The 27,983-nt window shown below is 43.6% G+C and overlaps 2 protein-coding genes across 4 annotated transcripts in view; both read right to left on the bottom strand.

Moving 5' to 3' along the window:
* The window catches only part of LOC132886269 (cAMP-responsive element modulator-like), a 32,017-nt gene extending 31,100 nt beyond the window's left edge, over positions 1 to 917 (bottom strand). The window contains exons 1-3 of the mRNA XM_060920826.1: positions 850 to 917; positions 635 to 756; positions 301 to 471 (exon numbers count right to left, since the gene is read on the bottom strand). Coding sequence (XP_060776809.1) covers positions 301 to 471; positions 635 to 756; positions 850 to 917 — 361 coding nt within the window. The remainder of the gene's footprint in view (positions 1 to 300; positions 472 to 634; positions 757 to 849) is intronic.
* Positions 918 to 15,768: 14,851 nt separating this feature from the next.
* fam168b (family with sequence similarity 168 member B) lies at positions 15,769 to 27,791 on the bottom strand. Of its 3 annotated transcripts, XR_009654746.1 has the most exons (8): positions 27,621 to 27,791; positions 24,962 to 25,050; positions 24,746 to 24,829; positions 23,457 to 23,599; positions 23,196 to 23,376; positions 19,247 to 19,371; positions 17,860 to 19,152; positions 15,769 to 17,755 (listed from the first exon to the last, which is right to left on the bottom strand). XR_009654746.1 is itself a non-coding variant. In XM_060922117.1 (7 exons), the coding sequence occupies exons 2-6, from the start codon at positions 25,029 to 25,031 to the stop codon at positions 19,259 to 19,261; spliced, it is 591 nt and encodes a 196-aa protein (XP_060778100.1). In that variant the 5' UTR covers positions 25,032 to 25,050; positions 27,621 to 27,791; the 3' UTR covers positions 15,769 to 17,755; positions 19,247 to 19,258. The 3 variants fall into 3 exon arrangements, 2 of the variants coding, with proteins under 2 accessions (XP_060778100.1, XP_060778101.1); XM_060922117.1 differs by lacking the exon at positions 17,860 to 19,152; XM_060922118.1 differs by lacking the exon at positions 17,860 to 19,152 and having other exon boundaries at positions 23,196 to 23,373.
* Positions 27,792 to 27,983: the final 192 nt, after the last annotated feature.

Below are 27,983 nucleotides of genomic sequence, written 5' to 3'. Positions count from 1 at the left end.
TACCATGGGAATGTTTTTTTCCTCATTGTCTTCCTACTAGATTTACAGAATATGATGTTTCGACCTCTCCCTAAATGCTTTCCTTTTAACGTATCCTAATTCATTGTCATTCATTGTAGTAGCCCATTAAATACAACTACCCATGCCCATTTATTTTGTGTTAATTGATTAATTACAAATGCATGACAATATAATAAATACTGTCAATAGTAAGTTTTACATATTGCAAAATAATAATTTGATCCATAACACTGACATTGCTTTTAATCAATTGATGCAACAAATAAAACACAACTTTACCTTTGAGTACCAGATCGGCAGGGGCATAATATTGATTCCCATCTCCAGGCAATGCATGGCACTGGACAAAGGAAGGACCAGGCTTTGGGGAATCTGAAGCGGATCCAATGAAACTCTTATAACTCAGATCACTGTTGCTCATCTGCATGCCACCCTCAGGCTTGAAAGCATCTAGAAGCAAAGAAATAAATTTCTAAATCTCTACAATCACAAACTGTTTTTAGGTGAGAACTGAAATAATTATTTTGAGAATTATTCTGATACAAATAATCACATAAACTCATTTAGCAGCAGCTTAAATACTATTTTAATTGTATTTTTCAAAAAGTATTACAAATCTCACCTCTGTTGGGGCTGTAGTAGATGGGCGCGTGTACACCAGGTTGTTCATTTGAACACTTTTCTGAAGGCATCATGACTGTAGGTGCAATCGAATCAAGCTTGTTCAGATTTTTCCTTGAACACACAAAACATTTCTGTTTGACATATTTTTTCTAACAATATAATTCACCTTTATGCATAATAAAAAACAAACAAACTGATTGTTACCTGTCGGAGCTACCTGGAACAAAGATATTCTCTCTACATTTCAGAATTAGAATCAGAATCAGAATCATGTTTTATGTTTACACACAAGGAATCTGGTTGTCAGTTGGTGTCTTTATAGCGATACAGAAAAATGGGAGAGGGGAACAAAGAGTGAATATGTGTATATGTAAGTTATGTATGTAATCTAAGGGGGGAAAATATATATATATATAATGTACAATATAGACATTACATGGCAGCACAGTGATGTAGTGGTTAGCACTGTCGCCTCACAGCAAGAAGGTCCGGGTTCAAGCCCCGTGGCCGGCGAGGGCCTTTCTGTGTGGAATTTGCATGTTCTCCCCGTGTCTGCGTGGGTTTCCTCCAGGTGCTCCGGTTTCCCCCACAGTCCAAAGACATGCAGGTTAGGTTAACTGGTGACTCTAAATTGACCGTAGGTGTGAATGTGAGTGTGAATGGTTGTCTGTGTCTATGTGTCAGCCCTGTGATGACCTGGCGACTTGTCCAGGGTGTACCCCGCCTCTCGCCCATAGTCAGCTGGGATAGGCTCCAGCTTGCCCACGACCCTGTAGAACAGGATAAGTGGCTACAGATAATGGATGGATGGATGGATAGACATTACACAATAGAAATAAATATGCAATCTACAGTAACTATTATAAATATTATATACAATATACATAATGTACAATTGTAACACGGCTGTCACAAACCAGACGCTTGTGGATATTGAATGAACTCAAGGTTTTAATGAGCACAATGGAAAAAGACAACGTACAACAGCCAGGCCAGGTCAATGCCAAGAGGTCCAAAACAGTAGCAAGGGCTAGACAAATCATGGTCGGAAAACAGGCGAGGATCGAGAAACCGGGAAGCAAGAGAAACGAGCAAACAAACACAAGGGTTAGGCAAGACGGGAGAAAACCAGAAGGCAAAAAGGGTCATACGCAGGAATACAATCAGGATAGTAATGCTCAGTAGGCTCACGAAATGTGGAGGCAATACTGTGAGATGAACAAAACAAACAAAGGGGTATAATTACAAACAGAAACAAAAAGGTACAGGTGATGATAATTAGAACTTGGGGGAGCCACTCCTAGGAAGTGGCTTCGGGTTGGCTGATGGAGTGCATGTGGTAGTAACTGGTGTGTGAGGGGGATTGTGGGAAGTGGAATCCTGAGTGTTAGGTGAGCCCGGGAGTGTGACAACAATACCTATATTATATACAATATGTCTATAATATCTGTATTATATAATATCTATCTTTACTATAAATGCATAGGTCATGATAGAAAATCACACGTGCTGATTGGTCGAGAAATTCAGACTATTTCTTGATAATCACCTTGAGGGACTCAGCAAAATGGCGGCCAATAGCTTTGTCACTGTAAATGAGGAAGAATTACAAATTATGAAAGAAAATGCTGTTCCTAAATGCAATAAAGATGCTATGAAATTTGGTCTAAAACTTTTCCAAGGTAAGGTGGAATTGTGATTTATTTTATCTAGAATAGAACAGAATGCCTTTAATCCAGCCACTGGTGGTGTATAAGCGTACTCTTGGTGCTGGTCCCAAGCTCGGATAAATGGAGAGGGTTGTGTCAGGAAGGGCATGCGGCGTAAAACTGTGCCAAATCTAACATGCGGATTGAAAAGAGAAATACCATACCGGATCGGTCGGGACCCGGGTTAACAACGGCTGTCTCTGGTACTGTTGGTCAACAGGGTGCTGGTGGAATGTATGCTACTGTTGCACCAAAACGGAAAAGGAGAAAGAGAGGGGGGAGGCATGTTAGGAGAAAGCGTGAAAGATGGAAGGGAAGGAGCTTAGAATTGAGGGTAGGAACACTGAATGTGGGAACATTGACTGGCAGAGCGAGAGAGTTAGCAGGTATGATTGAAAGAAGGAAGTTGGATATTTTGTGTGTGCAGGAGACGAGGTGGAAGGGAAGCAAGGCCAAGAACATTGGAGGTGGATGCAAGTTGTTTTATTATGGAGTCGATAGAAAGAGAAATGGTGTTGGTATTGTTTTGAGGGGAGAGTTGGTCAACAGTGTGATTGATGTGAAGAGAGCATACTGGAAGGACAATGTTGAGGATGGAGCTGCCAGGTACACGAAAACAAGGAAGGCCAAAGAGGAGATACATGGATGTGGTGAGAGAGGATATGAAAGTGGCAGGTGGGGTAGAGAAGGATGTGGAAGACATGGAGCAATGGAGATGAAAGCTCTGCTGTGGCGACCCCTAATTGGGAGCAGCCAAAAGAAGAAGGAGGAGGAGGAGGAGGAGAATAGAATGCCTGTATTGTCACTGCACAAATGTACAACGAAATTTAGTTCATCATAGGAGAGCAAAGCCGCTGCATATGTGCACGCCGCCACTCTTGGGCACTTCAGCCCAAGGCCATCCCATGTTAACCTAACTGCATGTCTTTGGTCTCTTTCAAAACAAAGTATTTTATGCGACTCGGTATAGATAAGTGCGCACATTACATTTGCATGTGGCTTTTGAAGTTTGAAGTAAATCATTTTTTTAGCACGAGTCTTTTTTTTCAATAATCACTTGTTTATTTATACTAAAACAATTATTCACCTCAGGCTCAGTGAATATTGGTGAATAATATCCTCGACTTCATCTTGGGGCGGCACAGTGGTATAGTGGTTAGCGCTGTCGCCTCACAGCAAGAAGGTCCTGGGTTCGAGCCCAGGGGCCGGCGAGGGCCTTTCTGTGTGGAGTTTGCATGTTCTCCCCGTGTCCGCGTGGGTTTCCTCCGGGTGCTCCGGTTTCCCCCACAGTCCAAAGACATGCAGGTTAGGTTAACTGGTGACTCTAAATTGACCGTAGGTGTGAATGTGAGTGTGAATGGTTGTCTGTGTCTATGTGTCAGCCCTGTGATGACCTGGCGACTTGTCCAGGGTGTACCCCGCCTTTCGCCCGTAGTCAGCTGGGATAGGCTCCAGCTTGCCTGCGACCCTGTAGAAGGATAAAGCGGCTAGAGATAATGAGATGAGATGAGACTTCATCTTGGTTATTATTCACCGATATTCATTTCGCCTTCGGCAAATAATTGTTAATTAATCTAAATATCTATAATATAATATCTATCTAGGGCGGCACGGTGGTGTAGTGGTTAGCGCTGTCGCCTCACAGCAAGAAGGTCCTGGGTTCGAGCCCCGGGGCCGGCGAGGGCCTTTCTGTGTGGAGTTTGCATGTTCTCCCCGTGTCCACGTGGGTTTCCTCCGGGTGCTCCGGTTTCCCCCACAGTCCAAAGACATGCAGGTTAGGTTAACTGGAGACTCTAAATTGACCGTAGGTGTGAATGTGAGTGTGAATGGTTGTCTGTGTCTATGTGTCAGCCTTGTGATGACCTGGCGACTTGTCCAGGGTGTACCCCGCCTTTCACCCGTAGTCAGCTGGGATAGGCTCCAGCTTGCCTGCGACCCTGTAGAAGGATAAAGCGGCTAGAGATAATGAGATGAGATAATATCTATCTATAATAAACAATATCTATAATATACAATATCTATCATATATTATGCATAAAAAATCTAGAAAGTAAATTATATACAATATCTTTAATATAGGGCAGCACGGTGGTATAGTGGTTAGCGCTGTCGCCTCACAGCAAGAAGGTCCGGGTTCAAACCCCGTGGCCGGCGAGGGCCTTTCTGTGTGGAGTTTGCATGTTCTCCCCGTGTCCGCGTGGGTTTCCTCCGGGTGCTCCGGTTTCCCCCACAGTCCAAAGACATGCAGGTTAGGTTAACTGGTGACTCTAAATTGACTGTAGGTGTGAATGTGAGTGTGAATGGTTGTCTGTGTCTATGTGTCGGCCCTGTGATGACCTGGCGACTTGTCCAGGGTGTACCCCGCCTTTCGCCCGTAGTCAGCTGGGATAGGCTCCAGCTTGCCTGCGACCCTGTAGAACAGGATAAAGCGGCTACAGATAATGAGATGAGATGAGATATCTTTAATATAGGGCAGCATGGTGGTATAGTGGTTAGCGCTGTCGCCTCACAGCAAGAAGGTCCGGGTTCGAACCCCGTGGCCGGCGAGGGTCTTTCTGTGCAGAGTTTGCATGTTCTCCCCGTGTCCGCATGGGTTTCCTCCGGGTGCTCCGGTTTCCCCCACAGTCCAAAGACATGCAGGTTAGGTTAACTGGTGACTCTAAATTGACTGTAGGTGTGAATGTGAGTGTGAATGGTTTTCTGTGTCTATGTGTCAGCCCTGTGATGACTTGTCCAGGGTGTGTATACACTGCCTTTCGCCCGTAGTTGGCTGGGATAGGCTCCAGCTTGCCTCTGCAACCTTGTAGAACAGGATAAAGCGGCTAGAGATAATGAGATGAGAGCTTTAATATACAGTCTACATTATAAATACGTATGCTATCAGCAATATAAACAGTACATAATATACAATATGCAGGACATTTACAGACAATACACAATATACTAAAAATATACACGACAGTCAGTGTACACAGAGTGCAGTGAGGTAGTGCAAACAGGAGTATGTTACAGGAGGTACATGTAGTATAATAGTATAATGGCAAGAATGGACCAGGTTAGATATTTATGATGTTGATAGCACAAGGAAAGAAGATGCTCTTATGTCTGGTGGTTCTGGTTCACAGTGCTCTGTAGCACCTGCTGGAGGGGAGGAGTTGGAATAGATTGTGACCAGGGTGTGAGGAACCCTTAATGATTTTCTCTGCCTGCTTCCTTGTTCATGAAATGTACAAATCCTGGAGGCTGGGCAGGGGAGCACCAATGATCCTTTCTGCTGATCTTACTGATCACTGCAGTCTGTTCGCGTCCTGTTTTGGAGCTGCTCCAAACCAGACTGTGATGGATCTGCACAGGACGGATTCAGTGACAGCGGTGTAAAACTGTGTTAGCAGCTCCTGTGTGAAATCATACTTTCTGAGTTCCCAGGAACTTGAAAGTCTCCACAGTTGACACAGGACTGCTGGATATTGTGAGGGGGAGCATCACAGAGGGGTGTCTCCTGAAGTCCACTATCATCTCCACCATCTTTAGCATGTTTAGCTCCAAGTTATTCTGACTGCACCAGAGTACCAACCGTTCGACCTCCCATCTGTATGCAGACTTGTCACCATCTTGGATGAGGCCTATGACCATAGTGTCATCTGCAAAGTTCAGGAGTTTTACAGTTGGGTCCATGGAGGTGCAGTCGTTGGTGTAAATGGAGAAGAGCAGTGGGGAGAGGACACATCCCTGAGGAGCACCAGTGCTGATTGACCACATGCTGGAAGTGACTTCCCCCAGCCTTACTTGCTGTTCCCTGCCTGTCAGAAAGCTGCCACTGACATATGGCAGGTGAGACATTGAGCTGGGACAGTTTGGAGGAGAGGATTTCTGGAATTATGGTGTTGAACACTGAGCTGAAGTCTACAAACAGGATTCTTGCATGGGTCCCTGGGCAGTCAAGATGTTGCAGGATGTAATGCAGTCCCATGTTGACTGCATCATACACTGAACTGTTTACCCTGTAAGTAAACTGCAGGGGGTCTAGCAGGTGATCTGTAATGCTCTTCAGGTGGGCCAGCACTAGATGTCAAAGTGACAGGCCTGTAGTCATTTAGTCCTGTGATGGAAGGTTTCTTGGGGACCAGAATGATGGTGGAGTGCTTGAATCAGGAGGGGACTTGACACAGCTTGATGGATCTGTTGAAGATCTGTGTAAAGATTGGAGCCAGTTGGTCAGCACAGGCTTTAAGACAGGAGGGGGAGACTCCATCTAGGCCTGGTGCTTTCCTGATTTCCTGACTCTGGAAGAGCCGTCTCACATCCTCTTCACACACCCCGAGTGCCGAGAGCTGTTGGGTGAGGGGTGAGAGACATTGGCAAATAATTGATTGCTCACCACTAACAAATCACATTATTTTGGTCAGCCTCATCCAATAATTGCTTATTATTTATCTCTGACTCTTCGAAGATTATTTTTCCTCTATGGTAACTATGTCATTTTGCCTGAAAACATGAATCAGTCTCTGTAAATGTGTCATTTTATATTTACCATTACCTAGAATTTGACTCACTGCCTAGCCAGTTACGTTAGCGACTGGAATTTATGCTAGTCTAACCTGGCATTAGCAGAGAAAACAAGCAAACTTGGTTAAAGACAGCCCATTAATTTTGGCAAATTAGTGGAACTTACCTCAAGATGCTTTTTTTAATTCGATACACTCCATGTTTTCTATGGAAGTAAAAGGAGATGCCTAATTTTAAACAAGTCTTTGCTTAATCCAGAATAAGTAACCATTTTAATGAGGTAAGGCCTGGGACACAAATCCTCCAGTTCAACACTGCAGTCCCATGGTTTATCCATCTTCAAACGGCTGATTCTTCCACGCTGCACAACTGAGAGACACAGGAAATCATTCCTACCTGTTGCTGTCAAGCTGTACAATGCCACTGTATAACTGTGGTACACTGTCTTACCATGTAACCTTAACTCAGGTGCAATATATGTATATAGGAATCATTGTATATAAAATTGTATATAAAATCACTTCATTTCGCTTTTACTTAAGTTCATCTCATCTCATTATCTCTAGCCGCTTTATCCTGTTCTACAGGGTCGCAGGCAAGCTGGAGCCTATCCCAGCTGACTACGGGCAAAAGGCGGGGTACACCCTGGACAAGTCGCCAGGTCATCACAGGGCTGACACATAGACACAGACAACCATTCACACTCACATTCACACCTACAGTCAATTTAGAGTCACCAGTTAACCTAACCTGCATGTCTTTGGACTGTGGGGGAAACCGGAGCACCCGGAGGAAACCCACGCGGACACGGGGAGAACATGCAAACTCCGCACAGAAAGGCCCTCGCCGGCCACGGGGCTCGAACCCGGACCTTCTTGCTGTGAGGCGACAGCGCTAACCTATTATTATTATTATTATTATTATTATTATTAATTAAATTTTTTTACCCCTAATAGGCAAGGGGACACTTTCATGTAGTTTGAGGTGAAGTGGGTTTGTATTTCTGTTTTTTGGGGCACTCTGCCACAGTGGCGGCTGGTAGTCTTTCAAACAGGGGAGGCTGGTCGGTTACGATATTTCCAGATTTTAAAAGAAAAAACACATCAATTTTGCCCATACTCTTGCCTCTGATCTGACTGATTGTTGGCAGGGTCACAAACTGTGAAATAACAGGTTCTTTTGGCCCATTGGCCCACTGTCCAATATACATGATGGTGGTGTTGGGGGGAGGGGTATATTTTAACATTTTATATTTTAAAATTGTGGCATGTTGTTTAAAAATTGATCATTATTGAAAGCAGCTCTTTGCTGACTGGGAAGACACTGAGGGAGAGAATGCCACAGCTTGGGAGCTGCAAGCCTAAATGCCCTGGAACCCTCCATTCATCCATTATCTGTAGCTGCTTATCCTGTCCTACAGGGTCGCAGGCAAGCTGGAGCCTATCCCTGCTGACTATAGGCGAGAGGCGGGGTACACCCTGGACAAGCCGCCAGGTCATCGCAGGGCTGACACAGAAACAAACAACCATTCACACTTATATTCACACCTACGGTCAATTTAGAGCCACCAATTAACCTAAACTGCATGTCTTTGGACTGTGGGGGAAACCGGAGCACCCGGAGGAAACCCATGCAGACACGGGAAGAATATGCAAACTCCACACAGAAAGGCCCTCGTCAGCCACCAGGCTCGAACCCAGGACCTTCTTGCTGTGAGGTGACAGTGCTAACCACTACACCACCATGCCACCGCCCTGGAACCCATGGTGGATAATTTAAATTGGGCTCGTCCAGCCACCCCCATGCCTTTGCAGCTTGCTGGTCCCACTGGGTGGCCAGCAAGGGCATGGACAAGCTCCTTGAATGGGGAGGACTTCATGGAGACAACAGTTCCCTTCAGTGTCCCAGCTTTTGGCACCAGTGTAAAACTTCCCAGACTGGGAAGGATGCTGAAATACATGGGCAAATGGGTTTGGTTCAGACACCCTTTTTATTAAGCCCAACAGCACCACACATGCACACATAGAGGTGGACAATACTCCAGCTCAAGGCACCTCTCTCCTAGCCTGGGCCCGCCCATCCTAAGTGTGACGCAACACGAGGGCCTGTTGCGAGCTTAGTCTGGCAAGGCAAGCTATCTCCAGCTCTTCCAAGCTCCCGAAAAATCGGGAGCCAATCAACTTTGAGCATCTCCAACGGCCTTGGGTAGAGGCGTGTTCAAGGCAGTGACGTAGTAGAACTGCGACCGGAAGCCATAGATTGTTTACAGAATCTATGCCGGAAGCGCTTCATTCACTAGAAACATTACGAACATGGAGCAGCGGCAAGCCTTTGACACAGCGGTAGATGCTGTATTGAAAGCATTCAACGGGAAGTTCTCATTGAAAACGGAGCAAAGAGCAGCCCTGGAGGTATTTATTCTCCTCCTTCTTCTTCCTGTTACTCAAGCAGTTTCCGTCGCGTCACATACGTCAGAGGAAAGAGTGATGTGATTGGTTTAAGCTTCATCACAGCCTTTTCTGGCTTCGACCAGTAGCAAACTGAGGCATTTCAGGGAGGCGGGTCAACCACGCCTTTGGGAAACGGTTGGGCTTAATATCTTTGCCAGACCAAATGCTCGCAGAGCTTTGAAGTCACGTTAGCCAGACTACCTCTCTCCACCCTTTTATCTGCTCTCCATCACTGCAACAAACACACAGACACAGCACACTAATTACCAACAGGTGCGATCATTATGCCATTCACCTTCCCCAGCTTCGCTGTCCATTCACAAACCGCCGCTTGACTGTGTTCCTGCTGCCACAAAGGTGTGTGTGTGTATATATATATATATATAAAATCAGCTGGATAGTACAGTGGTAATGCTCACTGACTACAACGCGGGAGATCGGGGTTCGAATCCTGGTCGGGGCAAAACATCATCCAGTAAGGGTCCTTAGGCAAGATATGATATATCAGCCTACCTCAGGAATGAGTGAAGACATAACTGACAGAGTCATACTGGCTCAGACGTCGCCCGGGTCAACAAGGTCTGTGTCAGTTGCTAGGGAACCAGGGCAAACTGATGAGAAATGGGCTACTGGAACAAGACATCGATGGACGAGGACAGAAAATACGGACTTGCTGGAATGCTACTATACAAGCAATCCCAGAGAGAGGGGATACATGCAGCGAATGTGGGACCATTGGATACTTTGAAACCCACAATCAAGGCTAACAAAGAAACAGCTATTAGTCCAACATCCATAATCAAAATCTACTATCACAACTAGAGATTAATGAAATACAACAACGATACGGCAAGGGGGAGCCAGGAAGACAGGTCAGCGGGGAGATGTCATCATCATCCCCACAACCAGAGATTGGGTACCAGGCCCCAACAGCTAACAGCCTCAACACAAGAGCTGCTGAGAAGGAAGATTGTGACCCAACTGGAAACCTGGAGCCCCCAACGAATACCGAAGCTGAGTTGCCAAGTACCTTCAGAAGATCTACTAGTAGATGTGAATGCTGCTCTGAAGACAATCTCCACAAGAACCATCACTGAGACCAACAAGCTGATACACAGTACAGCAACAGTAATCATGGAGATGCTTGGACACAAGGTGGGCTCGGGACATAACAAACAGTATCCACCATGGAAGAGACGATTAGAGGCCAAGATAAAGGCAGCACGGAGAGAAGTTAGCCAGCTAGCTGAACTACAGAAAGGGAACATGGTGAATAAAGGGGCACCCAGGAAGTACAACTCACTCTCCATACCAGAGGCACTCGAAACTGCCAAACAGCGACTAACAGCTCTGGCCACCCGGTTGAAGAGATACACCAAGGAGGGAGAGGCCAGGAGAATAAACAAGCTGTTCTCCACTGAACCAGCCAAGGTGTACTCTCAGTGGCAGGGGAACAACAACCGGTCAGACCCACCAAGAGCTGAGGTGGAAAAATACTGGAAAGACATATGGGAAAGAAAGGCATCACACAACACCGATGCCCAATGGTTAGTGGACCTAAGAGCTGACCACAGCAACCTCCCAGAACAAGAACCAGTAATCTTCTCAATGGCAGACATCCAAGAAAGAGTGTCAAAGATGAAGAGCTGGACAGCACCAGGCCCCGATATGATCCATACGAAGCTAACTGCACTCCATGAACACCTAGCAGCACAGATGAACCAGCTGCTGAGGGATGAGACCCACCCAGAATGGCTAACCCAAAGCAGGACAGTCCTAATCATGAAGGACCCCCAGAAGGGACCCATCTTATCCAACTACCGGCCAATTACCTGTCTCTGCACAACATGGAAGGCCCTGTCAGGCATCATTGTGGCAAAAATGAGTAAGCATGTGGCTCAATACATGAGCGAGGCACAGAAAGGGATTGGCAGTAACACCAGAGGAGCCAAGCACCAGCTACTGGTCGATAGAACAGTCGCCCGAGACTGTAAGAGGAGACAGACCAACCTATGCACTGCCTGGATTGACTACAAGAAAGCCTACGACTCAATGCCACACACATGGATACTGGAATGTCTGGAACTGTATAAGATCAACAGGAACCTAAGGACCTTCGTCCAGAACTCAATGGAAATGTGGAAGACAACCCTAGAGGCCAACTCAAAAAAACCCATTGCCCAAGTCAACATCAAGTGTGGCATATACCAAGGAGATGCGCTATCACCACTGCTGTTCTGCATAGGCCTGAACCCCCTCAGTCGGATCATCACGAAGAGCAGCTACGGGTACCGATTCCGTAGTGGGGCAACAATCAGCCACCTGCTCTACATGGATGACATCAAGCTGTATGCCAGGAACGAGCGAGAAATAGACTCGCTGATCCACACCACCCGGATCTACAGCGATGACATAGGGATGTCATTCGGATTGGACAAGTGTGGCCGGATGGTCTCAAAGAGAGGCAAGATGATCCGGACTGAGGGGATTGACCTACCAGAGGGCAACATAGGTGATATCCAAGACAGCTACAAGTACCTTGGCATCCCACAGGCTAATGGAAACCATGAAGAGGCCACAAGGAAGTCAACCACAGCCAAATACCTCCAGAGAGTAAGGCAGGTCCTGAAAAGTCAGCTGAATGGTAAGAACAAGGTCCGAGCCATCATCATGTACGCACTACCAGTCATCAGATACCCCGCTGGTATCATAAACTGGCCAAAGGAGGAGATAGAAGCCACAGATATCAAGACTAGAAAGCTCCTCACCATGCATGGAGGGTTCCACCCCAAGTCCAGCACCCAGAGACTATACACTAAGCGGAAAGAGGGAGGCCGAGGGCTAGTGAGCGTCAAGATCACGGTCCAGGATGAAACATCGAAAATCCGAGAATACATCAGAAAGATGGCCCCAAAGGATGAACTGCTAAGTGAATGTCTCAGGCAGCAGAACCTAGCAGAACCCTGATGAGAGCGCAGAGGAGGAGGAACAGACAACCTGGAGGGACAAACCCCTACATGGCATGTACCACCGTCAGATAGAGGAAGTGGCTGATATCAAGAAATCCTACCAGTGGCTGGATAATGCAGGACTGACAGACAGCACAGAGGCACTAATCATGGCAGCACAAGAACAGGCCATAAGCACAAGAGCCATAGAGGCCAGGATCTACCAGAGTAGATCAGACCCAAGATGCAGACTGTGCAAAGAAGCCCCTGAAACAGTCCAGCACATAGTAGCAGGGTGTTAGATGCTAGCTGGATCAGCGTACATGGAGAGGCACAACCAAGTGGCTGGGATAGTATACAGGAACATCTGCAACCAGTATGGAATAGAAGTACCCAAGTCCCAATGGGCCATACCACAGAAGGTGGCTGAGAACAACAGGGCCAAGGTTCTGTGGGACTTCAGCTTCCAGAGTGACAAACAGATCCTGGCTAACCAACCGGACATAGTGGTGGTGGACAAAGAGCAGAAGAGGGTGGTGGTGATAGATGTGGTGATCCCAGCTGACGCCAACATCAGGAAGAAGGAACATGAGAAACTTGAGAAGTATCAAGGGTTGAAAGAGCAGCTGGAATGGATGTGGAAGGTCAAGGGTTGCGTGGTCCCCGTGGTAGTGGTGGCACTTGGGGCAGTAACCCCCAAACTGGGAGAGTGGCTCCAGCAAATCCCAGGAACAACATCTGAAGCCTCAGTCCAGAAGAGCACAGTACTAGGAACATCGAAGATACTGCGCAGAACCCTCAAACTCCCAGGCCTCTGGTAGAGGACCCGAGCTTGAGGATGACATGGATATATATATATATATATATATACACACACAGTGGGGCAAAAAAGTATTTAGTCAGCCACCAATTGTGCAAGTTCTCCCACTTAAAAAGATGAGAGAGGCCTGTAATTTTCATTATAGGTACACTTCAACTATGAGAGACAGAATGGGGGAAAGAATCCAGGAAATCACATTGTAGGATTTTTAATGAATTAACTGGTAAATTCCTCGGTACAATAAGTATTTGGTCACCTACAAACAAGCAAGATTTCTGGCTCTCACAGACCTGTAACAACTTCTTTAAGAGGCTCCTCTGTCCTCCACTCGTTACCTGTATTAATGGCACCTATTTGAACTCGTTATCAGTATAAAAGACACCTGTCCACAACCTCAAACAGTCACACTCCAAACTCCACTATGGCCAAGACCAAAGAGCTGTCAAAGGACACCAGAAACAAAATTGTAGACCTGCACCAGGCTGGGAAGACTGAATCTGCAATAGGTAAGCAGCTTGGTGTGAAGAAATCAACTGTGGGAGCAATTATTAGAAAATGGAAGACATACAAGACCACTGATAATCTCCCTCGATCTGGGGCTCCATGCAAGATCTCACCCTGTGGGGTCAAAATGATCACAAGAACGGTGAGCAAAAATCCCAGAACCACACGGGGGACCTAGTGAATAACCTGCAGAGAGCTGGGACCAAAGTAACAAAGGCTACCATCAGTAACACACTACGCCGCCAGGGACTCAAATCCTGCAGTGCCAGATGTGTCCCCCGCTTAAGCCAGTACATGTCCAGGCCCATCTGAAGTTTGCTAGAGAGCATTTGGATGATCCAGAAGAGGATTGGGAGAATGTCATATGGTCAGATGAAACCAAAATAGAACTTTTTGGTAAAAACTCAACTTGTCGTGTTTGGAGGAGAAAGAATGCTGAGTTGCATCCAAAGAACACCATACCTACTGTGAAGCATGGGGGTGGAAACATCATGCTTTGGGGCTGTTTTTCTGCAAAGGGACCAGGACGACTGATCCGTGTAAAGGAAAGAACGAATGGGGCCATGTATCGTGAGATTTTGAGTGAAAACCTTCCATCAGCAAGGGCGTTGAAGATGAAACATGGCTGGGTCTTTCAGCATGACAATGATCCCAAACACACCGCCCGGGCAACGAAGGAGTGGCTTTGTAAGAAGCATTTCAAGGTCCTGGAGTGGCCTAGCCAGTCTCCAGATCTCAACCCCATAGAAAATCTTTGGAGGGAGTTGAAAGTCCGTGTTGCCCAGCGACAGCCCCAAAACATCACTGCTCTAGAGGAGATCTGCATGGAGGAATGGGCCAAAATACCATCAACAGTGTGTGAAAACCTTGTGAAGACTTACAGAAAACGTTTGACCTCTGTCATTGCCAACAAAGGGTATATAACAAAGTATTGAGATGAACTTTTGTTATTGACCAAATACTTATTTTCCACCATAATTTGCAAATAAATTCTTTAAAAATCAGACAATGTGATTTTCTGGATTTTTTTTTCTCATTTTGTCTCTCATAGTTGAGGTATACTTATGATGAAAATTACAGGCCTCTCTCATCTTTTTAAATGGGAGAACTTGCACAATTGGTGACTGACTAAATACTTTTTTGCCCCACTGTGTGTGTGTGTGTGTGTATATATATATATATATATATATATATATATATACTGTGTATATAAATATGACATAAAACATCATCAGATTTTCACACAAGTCCTAAAAGTAGATAAAGAGAACCCAGTTAAACAAATGAGACAAAAATATTATACTTGGTCATTTATTTATTGAGGAAAATGATCCAATATTACATATCTGTGAGTGGCAAAAGTATGTGAACCTTTGCTTTCAGTATCTGGTGTGACCCCCTTGTGCAGTGATAACTGCAACTAAACATTTCCGGTAACTGTTAATCAGTCCTGCACACCGGCTTGGAGGAATTTTAGCCCATTCCTCCATACAGAACAGCTTCAACTCTGGGATGTTGGTGGGTTTCCTCACATGAACTACTCGCTTCAGGTCCTTCCACAACATTTTGATTGGATTAAGGTCAGGACTTTGACTTGGCCATTCCAAAACGTTAACTTTATTCTTCTTTAACCATTCTTTGGTAGAACGACTTGTGTGCTTAGGATCGTTGTCTTGCTGCATGACCCACCTTCTCTTGAGATTCAGTTCATGGACAGATGTCCTGACATTTTCCTTTAGAATTTGCTGGTATAATTCAGAATTCATTGTTCCATCAATGATGGCAAGCCGTCCTGGCCCAGATGCAGCAAAACAGGCCCAAACCATGATACTACCATCACCATGTTTCACAGATGGGATAAGGTTCTTATGCTGGAATGCAGTACTTTCCTTTCTCCAAACATAACGCTTCTCATTTAAACCAAAAAGTTCTATTTTAGTCTCATCCGTCCACAAAACATTTTTCCAATAGCCTTCTGGCTTGTCCATGTGATCTTTAGCAAACTGCAGATGAGCAGCAATGTTCTTTTTGGAGAGCAGTGGCTTTCTCCTTGCAACCCTGCCATGCACACCATTGCTGTTCAGTGTTCTCCTGATGGTGGACTCATGAACATTAACATTAGTCAGTGTGAGAGGCCTTCAGTTGCTTAGAAGTTAGTGTGAGAGGAAAAAAAAATCCACAACATCTTATTGCACTTTACTTTTTATTTTAAAATAAAGTTGCAAATGTTCTGACAAGAAAACATTGTTACAAGCCAAGCAAACTTGACTGTTCTGGTTCAATAAACAGTAACCCGTCACTGAAACACAGCAGATTCATTCACCAGTTCACCTGACGTGCTTCAGTGCCTGGTGCATCTGTAATGTCAGAGAAACATGTCAAACATCAACCTAAATACAACTGAACCATCTGATTGAAAGGATGCACAAAACACTCAATAGTTCATACACCCACAGGTTCTGTATTATGGCCTTGACTGCACTATCAATATGTCATCAAGCAGACTCATGCCAATCTATTTTATACAACTTTTTTGGGGAAAAAGACACTTGCACAGATTTAAAGTAGTAGTAAGTTACAGCCAAGCAAATCTTCAGCACTTCAATTCTGATTCAATTATTATCTTGAAAATAAACTTGCCTTAAGTTTTCAATCTGCACTGCTGAATTACCACCACTAACCAGCGTCCACTGAAGTCTTTTATATTACTTAAGCTGATGAAATATTCATAGGCTGTCAAAGGACGATTATGCTTCATAAATTCATACATGTCCACAAGTGAACATAGCCATGTAGAAATTAAAATGAGCTCCCTGTGTTGTCTGATCAATAGTCTATGAAATTCCAGCTAACATTAGCTGCTAAACCCTTCACAGGTTGACGTGCACATATTTAATGATAAAACAAACTGGAAACATCACGGATAGAATTTGACATAACTTATGGATTAAATAAAATTGCTACCCATCACTTCATTAGTAAGATGGTTGGGAATGGATGAAGAAAACAGGTCCAGCTTCACACATGCAGTTCAGCTTTGCTCTTTAAAAAAAAAATAATAATAATAATAATAATAAATAATTGCATGATTAAGATACTTTAGACAGGTAACCGTGAATTGGCCTAGTGATTAGTGTGTCTGCCTCTTGGCTGGGAAATTGCGAGTTCTACTTGTGGTCGGGTCATACCAAAGACCATCATAAAAATGGTACTGACTGCTGTCTGGCAAGGCACGCTGCAATACAGATATGAGTGGGGAGTCAAACTCTCGTGGTTACCAGAGGACTAGCCCCCCACTGGAACCCTAGCTATATAATATAGGCGAGAGGCTGAAGGCTACAGAAATGGAGATTGGCACTGCCTAATGCACCATATGGTGCGGGAAGAACTTTAGACAGGTAATTATCAGTAAAGTGCTGTTTTTTAGGAATACATTTTAGTTCTATTAAAAAAAAAATGGTCAATGGAGTGTGATTTAACAGATCGTCTTTTGTATTAACAGTAAATTGCTGTATTCATAAACTAGGTTAATACTGTTGAAATCCTGCTGTAAATTAACTCCAGTCTTTTACAGTGCATGCTTTGTGAAGTTATTCCCTAAACTGATGTTTGAAAAAGGATTCACCAGTCAGCATTGTGTATTTTTCTGCTTTTGTTTGAAAGCCAGTTTATATCTAGGCTTTAAAGATAAAATATAATTTCCAGTAGAACAGCCATAAAAATATTTTATTGGCAATGTTATTATTACAGTGAGACTGGTTAGTGGTAGTTTGTGCCTTAAATGATTATTTTTAGAAATTCACTCTTCTGATAAAAGTGGTGGTGTAGATCAGCCTTTCTCAACTGGGGTGCCGTCTGGCTGCGGTAGGGGTGCCGTCAAAAAAATTATATATTCTAACATTGAAATAAATAAAATGAATTAAAATTCCAAAAAACAATAGTTATACTAATGCAGATCATCGCCGCCTCATGCATCATCAAAATTTGTCTCACGGCCCCCTTTCCCATGTCACAACGTCACTGCCGGGTTCAGCGTATGGTCAGCCTGACTGCGTATATTTTATATGGGGGTGCCTTGAGAATTTGCATACTTCTGAAGGGTGCCGTGACTGAAAAAAGGTTGAGAAACGCTGGTGTAGATGCTCCACTTGCTCAGGGGCCTATGCTTTTTTGCTGAAAAACAGAATATAGAATAGAATGCTGGTCAATATTGGTTTAGCCAAATTTTGCTAGAACACATGACCTCAACCACCATTCTTTATGTTGCTGCTGCTGACCTGCTCTTATGGTCTGGTGTAGGGGTCTCCCCCCTTCCCCAAATTTGGCTTTTTAACTCTTAGCACTCAAGACAATGGCAATGTTCATTATTGTATTTATTTTTGGTCTTTCTTGAAAGTACAAAACAAAAACACAAACATTACAAAACATTCTTTAACCAAGGCGACATAGGCAATATGAATAAGTAAAAAGACAATGAAATTCAGTCAGTAATGGTGCAACCTTGAGGTAACAAGCAATGCAAGTGTTTTGGGGTTCCTTAACCAAATGGCTCCAATAACTTATGTCCTCAGTAGTGTTATCAAATATGTTTGGGTTATAAACTGACCACATAAATTCATTTTACTACACCTGAAAATGTGCTAGATAAGCAGTGATTCCACCATCACTCCTTCTGTCAATTCCTTAGCAAATGCAAACCCTAAAAGCACAGAAATAAGTAGGCATGCTCTCAGCACCAATACACTGGTATGTTTGGCAGCTCAGCCAACCAATCTGATGCCACACAGGCAAAGATGTGCAATAATCTTCTGTAGCAAGAGCATGAGGAATGATAAACCATCATCACAGAAATGGAAATCTGTGTTTGAGGCACAAAAATTATAATAAAAAAAAATAAAAATTTCCCATACAAAGTGGCAGAAGAGTAATGTGTGTTACCCAGATACAGACATGTCACACTTACAAAAATTAAAACCCATGTTAAAACCAAAGCAATATAAGAATTTTTACAACACTGTTGCTGTATTTTTTTTTAATGGAAAACATAATTTATATTTTCTATGTAATAACAATAAAAGACACTGCATTAGAGATGTGAAGTTGCTGCATTCACCCTAACCCTTTGGATGTTGCTTCTTCTAACCCTTTGATGGTTCTGCATCAATCATGGCAGGTAGATTCAGCTAGCATTATTATTTTCAATACGCACATGCACTCACTTCAATATGGATTCCAAATACGAACTAATTCCATTTCCCTTCTCTTTTTTTTTAACCACTTCAAGAGTTAAATGTTATAAAAACTGCAAGACAGTCCACAAAACACAAGTCTGCATGAAGAACTAGTCTTCTGATGTGAGATATGCTGGAGAATGAGTAATGCTAACAAATGTGATCGGAAACGGAAAGGTTCTCATTCCCGCTCCAAAATTTTCTTTCTTCGTCCAACGGGATTCAGATTCACATTATGCTTAGAAGGAAGAACGACTGGCTGGGAACACATGTGGCATCAGCCCCAACTGTAGCTGTAAAATACTGGACTGTGCAAATGCATATCTATCATCTTCTAACCTGGGGATGATACAGAGACTGTTAGAGATAAAATGCTTCATTTTCTACATTCATGTGGAAAGCAGGGGGAAACGAGATATGGTTTTGTACTCACAGTGCTATCTGTTCACCACTGAGGGGGCACATAGCTGTAGGTAGGTGTGCCAGGGGCTCGATATGTGGGCACTGTGACGGGGTGGGGAGCTACTGGAGTTGGGGAATGAGTCGTTAATAAAGTCCCTGTGGAAAGATGCAAAAATTACACACCACACACACGCAGCAAAAATAAATAAATAAATCACACACACAATATTCTATCCACATTCACTGGATATGAGCAATCGTGTGCTTTGACTGGCTACTCTACTACTAGGATAGCAGCTCATATACCGTGAGTAGAGAAAAACAAAATGGCAGAGCGTGTTGCTGAACCAACCAAGGATGAAATAATAAATAAATAGATATATTCCCCCCCCAAAAAAAGAGCAAAACATATGGAATAAAAGTATTTGATGATAGGAACATATATTTTATATATATATATATATATATATATATATATATATATATATATATATATAGAGGCTGTAACGATACACCCAACTCACGATTCGAATCGCGATTTTTGACCCACGATTCGATACACCCACGATTTTTTTAAAAATGTTTTTTTAAAGTAGTAAATTTGACTTATTAACATTTACTTACTTACATTAACTATTTAATAACAAATAATTCAGACCACTGCAGAGAATGAGTAATATGTATGCAAAAATGAACAAACGTATATCCAAAGATTGTTTTATTTCTCAAAATAACACTGTTGAGCCGGAAGCTCTGGTTTTTTCGGTTCTGAAAAAGTCATTTTTCCAAATCGTGTAAATCCGTTAAGATTTTTTTTGGGGGGGTGGCTCTCTCACTGTCTCACTCTCATAGGGCCATTGATTTTCTGTGATCGCGGAAAACAGATGGAAATTACGGAATTTTTATAGTGAAACATTGCTCGCGTGTCAAAATGTAACTGCTGCAGAAGGCTTCCGCCCAAGCAGACATGCCTTCAGTGTTGCCAGATATTGCTAATGTTTTCCACCCCAAAATATGTTCAAAAACCCGCCCAATCTGGCAACACTGCATGCCTTTCCGGTCAAGTGATTGTGATTGGCTTGTGGCACACCTAGCCAGCCAATGAGCTGCTTGTTTACAGATTCGCTCCCCGCGTCGCAACCAGAATGGCGACCGCTTAAAAGAAATGAATGCTCTGCCAGTGGTGAGTGTGGACGTTGCGTGACTCGCAGAAGATTGTCGCAGGTTGGCGAAAAAACGACTTACTAATAGATATAAAAAAAATAAAAGTAATTTAAGTAAGTTTAAAATGTAATTTAAATAAAAAGTAAAGTATTCATAAATTGAAGTTTGGAAGCGCCTCTGTTTTTGGGCTGAGGAGAAGTTTGAAAGGGTGTACCGCGATTCTGCCTTCTTGTATCGCGACATGGATCGTGGCTCTGCGTATCGCGATTTCGATTTACATATTGTTACAGCCCTAATATATATATTTTTTTTTTCCCCAAGAATTACTATTCTAGCATTTTTTTCACAAATTCCTACTGTCATTTCGCCAGACCGTTTACATTCTAAGTAGAAATGATTTTGTCTGATGTTTTGTATAAAGTGTTTATTTATTGAATTTGCAAAAAAATAAATTCTCTCTCAAAATTCAATTTATGTGGATATAATAAAAGTTATTCCACTCAATCTCATCGTACATGGCTTATAGCCAACTTGGTGCTACACACCTCATCGGCTATAAGCTCATGTACGACGAGTTTGTGGAATAACTTCTATATAACATACATACACAGGGTTTCCCCTAGAAAAACTGGAAAGCGATGCAGTTCTGAAATAAAGCAGCTCAGAATGCAGCACCTAATATTTGTGAAAATTAATAAATTATTAAACTCCTAAATAACACAACAGCATCCAAACACCTGATTATCAGGGAGAAGCCAGTTGTGTTAACTTGTTCATTTCTATTCAGCCTACACTGACTTGTTACTGAATGTCTAATACTTGTTTAAAAGATTTTACATGATCAGTAAAACACTTCTTTATTCATTATAATTTGTCTGGTAGCTAACACACTGGAGGCATTCACAACACGCTGGAGAAAAATAAAGCAGCAGGTTAACATCCTTTGTACAGAAACACTTTAAAAATACAGGAAAGTACATTTGAGGAGCCTTTGTGATTTACTGCAGTGTTTCCCACAGGATTTTGTGAGATTCTGGTGGGTGGACCTTGCTTGGACACTGTAGGGGGTGTCCAGGGACATGGTTCCCAGGAAGAAAAATATTGTATATCCATCCCTCAATTCCACTTATTTGTTAGGGCCATGAGGGAAGCTGGAGCCAATCCCAGCTGCTTGAGAGACGGGGTAAACCCTGGGCAGGTCACCAATCTATCACAGCTATCATGGGAACGAACAACCATTCACACCTATGGGCAATTTAGGCCAAGTTTACATTAGACCGTATCTGTCTCGTTTTCTTCGCGGATGCACTGTCCGTTTACATTAAAACGCCTGGAAACGCCGGGAAACGGGAATCCGCCAGCGTCCACGTATTCAATCCAGATCGTGTCTGGTCCGGTGCTGTGTAAACATTGAGAATACGCGGATACGCTGTGCTGAGCTCTAGCTGGCGTCGTCATTGGACAACGTCACTGACATCCACCTTCCTGATTCGCTGGCGTTGGTCATGTGACGCGACTGCTGAAAAACGGCGCGGACTTCCGCCTTGTATCACCTTTCATTAAAGAGTATAAAAGTATGAAAATACTGCAAATACTGATGCAAATACTGCCCATTGTGTACTTATGATTGTCTTTAGGCTTGCCATCCTTCCACTTGCAAGTGGTAAGTGACGCGCATGCCCGACATGCACTGAGATCTCACACACAGCGGCTCAGTCCCGAATTACTGCTCGTGCACTTCACTCGCGCGCTCTGTGAGCTGCGCAGGGCCGGAGTGCGCACCCTCCAGAGGGCACTCGCTGTTCAGGACGGAGTGATTTGGAGCGCAGGATGTCTGCGGAGCCGAGCGTATCCGTGTATTGGCGTTGCTGTGTGCAGGCGAATCGTGTATTGGTGTTGCTGTGTGCAGGCGAATCGTGTATTGGTGTTGCTGTGTGCATGTTAATCGTTTTAAAAACGTTAATGTGATGATCCGCTGATACGGTCTAATGTAAACCCCACCTTAGAGTAGCCAGTTGTTGTAGTCGGCATGTCTTTGTACTGTGGGAGGAAACCCACGCAGGCACAAGGAGAACATGCAAATTCCACACAGGCCCCAGTCAGAATCCAGGGTTGGACCCTGGACCTTTTTGCTGTGAGGCGACAGTGCTAACCACTGCACCACCATATTGTATAATAAGATACAGAGATTTATTTTTTCTCACTTATTATTTTCATCTTTAACATCTTAAAAAACACTGAAGATGGAAATGTACTTTAAAACCTGTGCATGGCTTTTAATTGATGTGCAGATTGAAGCATTGTTTAGTAACATTATAATGAGCTCAAAATTCAGATGTTCTGAAACAGTTTTTGCTTTATCTGATGGAGAGCTGAAGTTCAATCAACTTATATTATTCTTATTATATATTATACATACATGGACACTTTTTCGATGGAATAAAGACACGTATAGAGGCTTTGCACCATCACGTGACCCCACAGCAGTGGTAACTATGCCACCATGACAGGGGGCATGCTTGTAGTGCTTCCGTCAGCTGAGTTAGTTGTTACTGATCAGTATGGGAAGGTTTTGCTGCATTTTTGGATGTGCAAATCATTTTGAACGAAACAAAGACATCAGATTTTTTTTTAATTTACCAAAAGTAATTCATCGAGGGGAAAAAACTAGAGAAATTTCTACATTCTACAAATTCTGTTTGCAACTGTTGTAAGAATACTGACAATACCTGTGAACAGTGTTGTGTGAAATAATTTACCATTATATCGATATTGTGTCACATTGCCCAGCTCTAAACAACAATATGTTCACTTACCCGCTGACATTGCCATAGTAGTGCCTGCTACCATTCCCATGGCGACTCCATTAGGGCGTGGAGGAGGGATGGGGGGAGCATATATAGCTGCTGGCATACCATTGGGCTGTACCACTGTAGTGTGATGAATAACATGAGGCGGTGCAGCGTACAGGGGCTGTGTGTAATAAGTGCCTTGCTGCTGTGGAGATTATATATCTTAAAGAATATGCGTACACTGAAATATAACATATATATGTGTGAATTGCTTTAGCCTCTCACCTGAGCATAAGGATTCTGCTGCGGATAAGAGCTCCTCACGGGGTACACAGCAGCAGGGTATGGGTTAGGGGAGGAGGAGTAGGGGGGTACAGCACCTGTTGTTGGAGAGCAGGACATTTTGAAGGGTGTCCCTTGGGCATAACCTAGAAGGTGGTAAAAGAAAGGTTAAAAACACAATATTTTACTGAAGGCCACAGAAAAGAAAAAAAGTCACCGAAGTATTCATTTTAGGTCTTCTTCACTGTTCCTCTGTATTATTAGCATGCAGTATGTAATATAAGTGGGCCGCACGGCGGTGTAGTGGTTAGCACTGTCGCCTCACAGCAAGAAGGTCCTGGGTTCGAGCCCCGGGGCCGGCGAGGGCCTTTCTGTGCGGAGTTTGCATGTTCTCCCCGTGTCCGCGTGGGTTTCCTCCGGGTGCTCCGGTTTCCCCCACAGTCCAAAGACATGCAGGTTAGGTTAACTGGTGACTCTAAATTGAGCGTAGGTGTGAATGTGAGTGTGAATGGTTGTCTGTGTCTACGTGTCAGCCCTGTGATGACCTGGCGACTTGTCCAGGGTGTACCCCGCCTTTCACCCGTAGTCAGCTGGGATAGGCTCCAGCTTGCCTGCGACCCTGTAGAACAGGATAAAGCAGCTAGAGATAATGAGATGAGATGTAATACAAGTATACAAAAGTCCCTGTATCTGATTCAGGATGCTGCTGTATGATATCCAAGCAGGAGAGGATTTAAGTGGAACTGATGAATCGGCTTCAGCTGCATGGACACAAGCTCCTGCTGACTAATTCATTATTAACATACGCGCCCCAATTTAGCTTATGCAAATGTTGCAATAGTGAGCCAATAAAAGGTTCAGCAGGTTACAGAACTCCAAGATCCATGAAAACAGGTCAAATCATCAAGGGAAGAGAAACAGAGCAAAGCAGTGATTGGAGTGCTGGTGCCTGTGTTTGAGGCAAATAAAGCTGCTCTTTTTGGACACTTCAAAAGTGACCAATGTGTGCAGCAAGTAAAAAGCTGAAATAACAAAATCAACTGCTAACAAACCATCAATGGACCAAAACGTTTGTCTTTGCAACAGGTGCTTTTGACTGAAATTACTGGTGCCGTGTCAGTGTAAACAGACAATTATGGAAGTGTGGGGATTCTTTTTTTTTTTTTTCCTAAATCTGCTTAAAGCCAAAATGATTATGAGAGATGATATGCCCTTTACACAAGGCTCTCTTTTACAATGATACTAATACATTTACGTTAAAACACTTTCTATGCGGTGCGAGTTTCCCTTACCTGTGGGAAACGCTGGGTTTGCTCCAGAATACACACTGGGGGAGTATGCAGGGGCAGCCGTTGCATATCCAACTGGAAATCCAGCTACAAGACATAACAAAAGAGAGAGTGGTAATACATACTAAATATTAAGAACATGTCCAACCATGCGGACTTTGCAAACCATTTAGTTGAGAAGAGAAAACCAATAATGAACAAGATTTCTTCGGTGCTCACCTGGGTATCCTATTCCTTTCGGGTTGGCATAAGGAACCCCTGTTGGTGCAGGGCTGTAGACAGGGTTCATGGTGTTGATCGTTTGGCTCCTGTGAAAACAATTACAAGGTAGTGAACAATAAAACAGATTAGATGAGTAATGGAGAATTAAGAATCGGTCACTGCGATATGTGAACTTAACCACTGCCCTACAGACCAGTCTATTATTACCCAATAATTACTCTAGTAGCACATCATATACATACTGTCTTCATCCTTGATCCTGCAATACAACACAAACAACAACGTACTGTATGGCAGGTGGCATGTTGGACCTCATTAAACAAAATCCCTTGACATTTGTGTCTTCTTTTTAACTTGCAACTTCCCTCTAACAGGGTTTCAACTGAATGGTGTTCAGACCCCGATTTATTGTAAAAAAAAAAAAAAAAGGTTTTTGTAAATGGTTGATGGTGGCTAAAAAAAAGCACTTCTTAAAGTTGCTTTGAAAAATGGTTTCTGCTAAATGCTGTAAATTGAAATATAAACTCAGTCACCATCTCACAGTGTTGTTATTACTATTTATTTATTGTACTGCAATATTGCACTTTCAGCTATCCATGAAGACCTCGAATAAGCTGCTGTATCATTAGCCGGGTTTCCCGTTGCAGTTTTGCGCAAAACAGAAGCAATATTTTAAAAATTCAACAAAACACAGTTGCGAATTGTCTGGGTTTCCATTGAGTGATGTTCTTGATTAAAGCTGGGTTTTCTCCTCTCATGACAGCTCTTACAGAACGCTCTTTTTTCCAGAAAAGTAGCATTTCCTTTTGCTTTTCCTGTCATGTGAAAACCTGTTTCCATTTGTCAACTTCTCTGAAAAACCACCTCATAAAACCTTTTTCGCGGCACAGTGGTGTAGTGGTTAGCACTGTCACCTCACAGCAAGAAGGTCCTGGGTTTGAGCCCAGTGGCCAGTGAGGGCCTTTCTGTGTGGAGTTTGCATGTTCTCCCCGTGTCCGCGTGGGTTTCCTCTGATTTCCCCCACAGTCCAAAGACATGCAGGTTAGGTTAATTGGTGGCTCTAAATTGACCATAGGTGTGAATGTGAATGTTGTTTATCTCTGTGTCAGCCCTGTGATGACCTGGTGACTTGTCCAGGGTGTACCCCGCCTCTCGCCCGTAGTCAGCTGGGATAGGCTCCAGCTTGCCTGTGACCCTGTAGTACAGGATAAGCGGCTACAGATAATGGATGGAAAACCTTTTTTGCAATATTAGAGAGAGGGGTTTTTTTTCTTCTAAAATTCATGTTTCCATTACTTGTTTTTTTAGTTCACAATTTCAAATTGCGCATTAAACGAGACCGGCTCCCCCTTCCCAAAAGCCTCTGCACCAAGTAGCAAGCTGCTATTTTCACATCCATCAACATTCCACTGTTAGAAAAACAATTTGCAACAATCTGGCAACATAGATCATAAATGTAATGCGAACCAAAGGTACTATGTCAAAGTGGTTATATTTTAAATTACTTAGACTGATCCATTGTCTTTATATATAGTTTTTTCGTTGTAATGGACCGGAACTGGCTTCGGCCAGGAAAGAAAATATCAGGCAAGTTCTATTCAAAAAATTTCCTTGTATGACATGTACACACAGAAAAAGTATAAGATGGATTTCGACGGGATCACCAACAATGAATTTGCTGAGGTTTTGCTGGATTCTGGGAAGAGCTGAGTCGGCCCCTTTAAGCAGGTAAAGAGAAACAGGGCTTTTTTTTTCCTTTGCAAATCTACAGTTTAATGTCTACACACACAGCAATATATTTTTCCTGCAACTTTTCTGTATTTCAGAACTTTTTGATACTACTAGGATACAGCAAACCAAAATTCGCTGTACTTGTGCAATGACAAGTAAATTCTAAAGACTACAATTTACATTTATTTTCAGATAAACTGACATGGTGCTCTTCAATCAGCAAATCTAATTAGTATTGTCCTGAACACTTTAGTAACAACAGAGAGCCTGTCTTGTGTACAGTGTAGATTGTGTGTGATGATGATCTACAGCACTACAGGACCATGTCTATCATAGACATGGTCCTGTACATCATAGACTCTATGTAACTATCCTAAAGACTGGAGCTTTGCTAATACACCTCTCTAGTGTTGTATAATTACTCTCCTGAGGATTTTTTTTTAATGACAGGTTCAGGTAGTGTTTTATTCCCAATAGCAGGTCTATCAGCAGTGTCTTCAATACATTGTAGAAGAACCCCAGGTCCATTTCAGGTTAGCTGGCTGGCCGCCTCTTCCTGAATATAAGAAAGGTTCGAGTGCGATTAATCTGTAACACACACGGAAGCAAGGCGGGACTGTTGTTTTTCCAGCAGGCTGTAAGTGCAGCAGTGCGCCTGGCCGCTCACCCACTCCATCAGGGATAAAGGAGGCGAGAGAGCGCAGGACCGCGGGCTGAGGGAGGCAGTAGGCCCCGGATGGCAGTGCACTGCGCTGCTGCTTCATCCTCCCGCATCCCCGGATTGGGCCACCAGGTTCTCCCACTCAGAGCAGAGCACATCCCAGCCCATCTACACCGCATCCGCCTCCCGCACACACAAACCCCGCAGCAGGCCCCGCACCAAGCGCCCGACCGCGGCCACACAACAACACTGACTTTTACTTACGGCTCCTTGTGTTTTCGTGTCGATTGTAACTCCTCCCTGCAGTATGTATAAAAGAAATAGTGCTTCTTTTCTCTTCTTTTTTTTTTTAATCGGCACCTGATGTTGTCCTGCGCTCTAACGTTTGCTACGAACACTGCGCAGCAATCCTGGCATCACCGTGCGTCACTTCCGGAAACTATGTCGGGTGGAAACACACAGCGGCGCTCAGTGGTGGAGGAGAGCGCTCCAAACTTCTTCTTCTGGTTTAATGGCGGTTGGCAGCCAGCTTATATGGAGCATTACCGCCACCATCTGGACTGGAGGGTGAATCAGGAGTTTACAACAAAATAAAGAGGAAAAAAACAACAACAAAAAAAAACTAAA

Source organism: Neoarius graeffei, chromosome 5 (assembly GCF_027579695.1).
Source record: "Neoarius graeffei isolate fNeoGra1 chromosome 5, fNeoGra1.pri, whole genome shotgun sequence".
NCBI classification, from domain to species: Eukaryota; Metazoa; Chordata; class Actinopteri; order Siluriformes; family Ariidae; genus Neoarius; species Neoarius graeffei.
The sequence above is the reverse complement of the archived record's forward strand: the minus strand, read 5'-3'. Positions and strand labels throughout refer to the sequence as shown.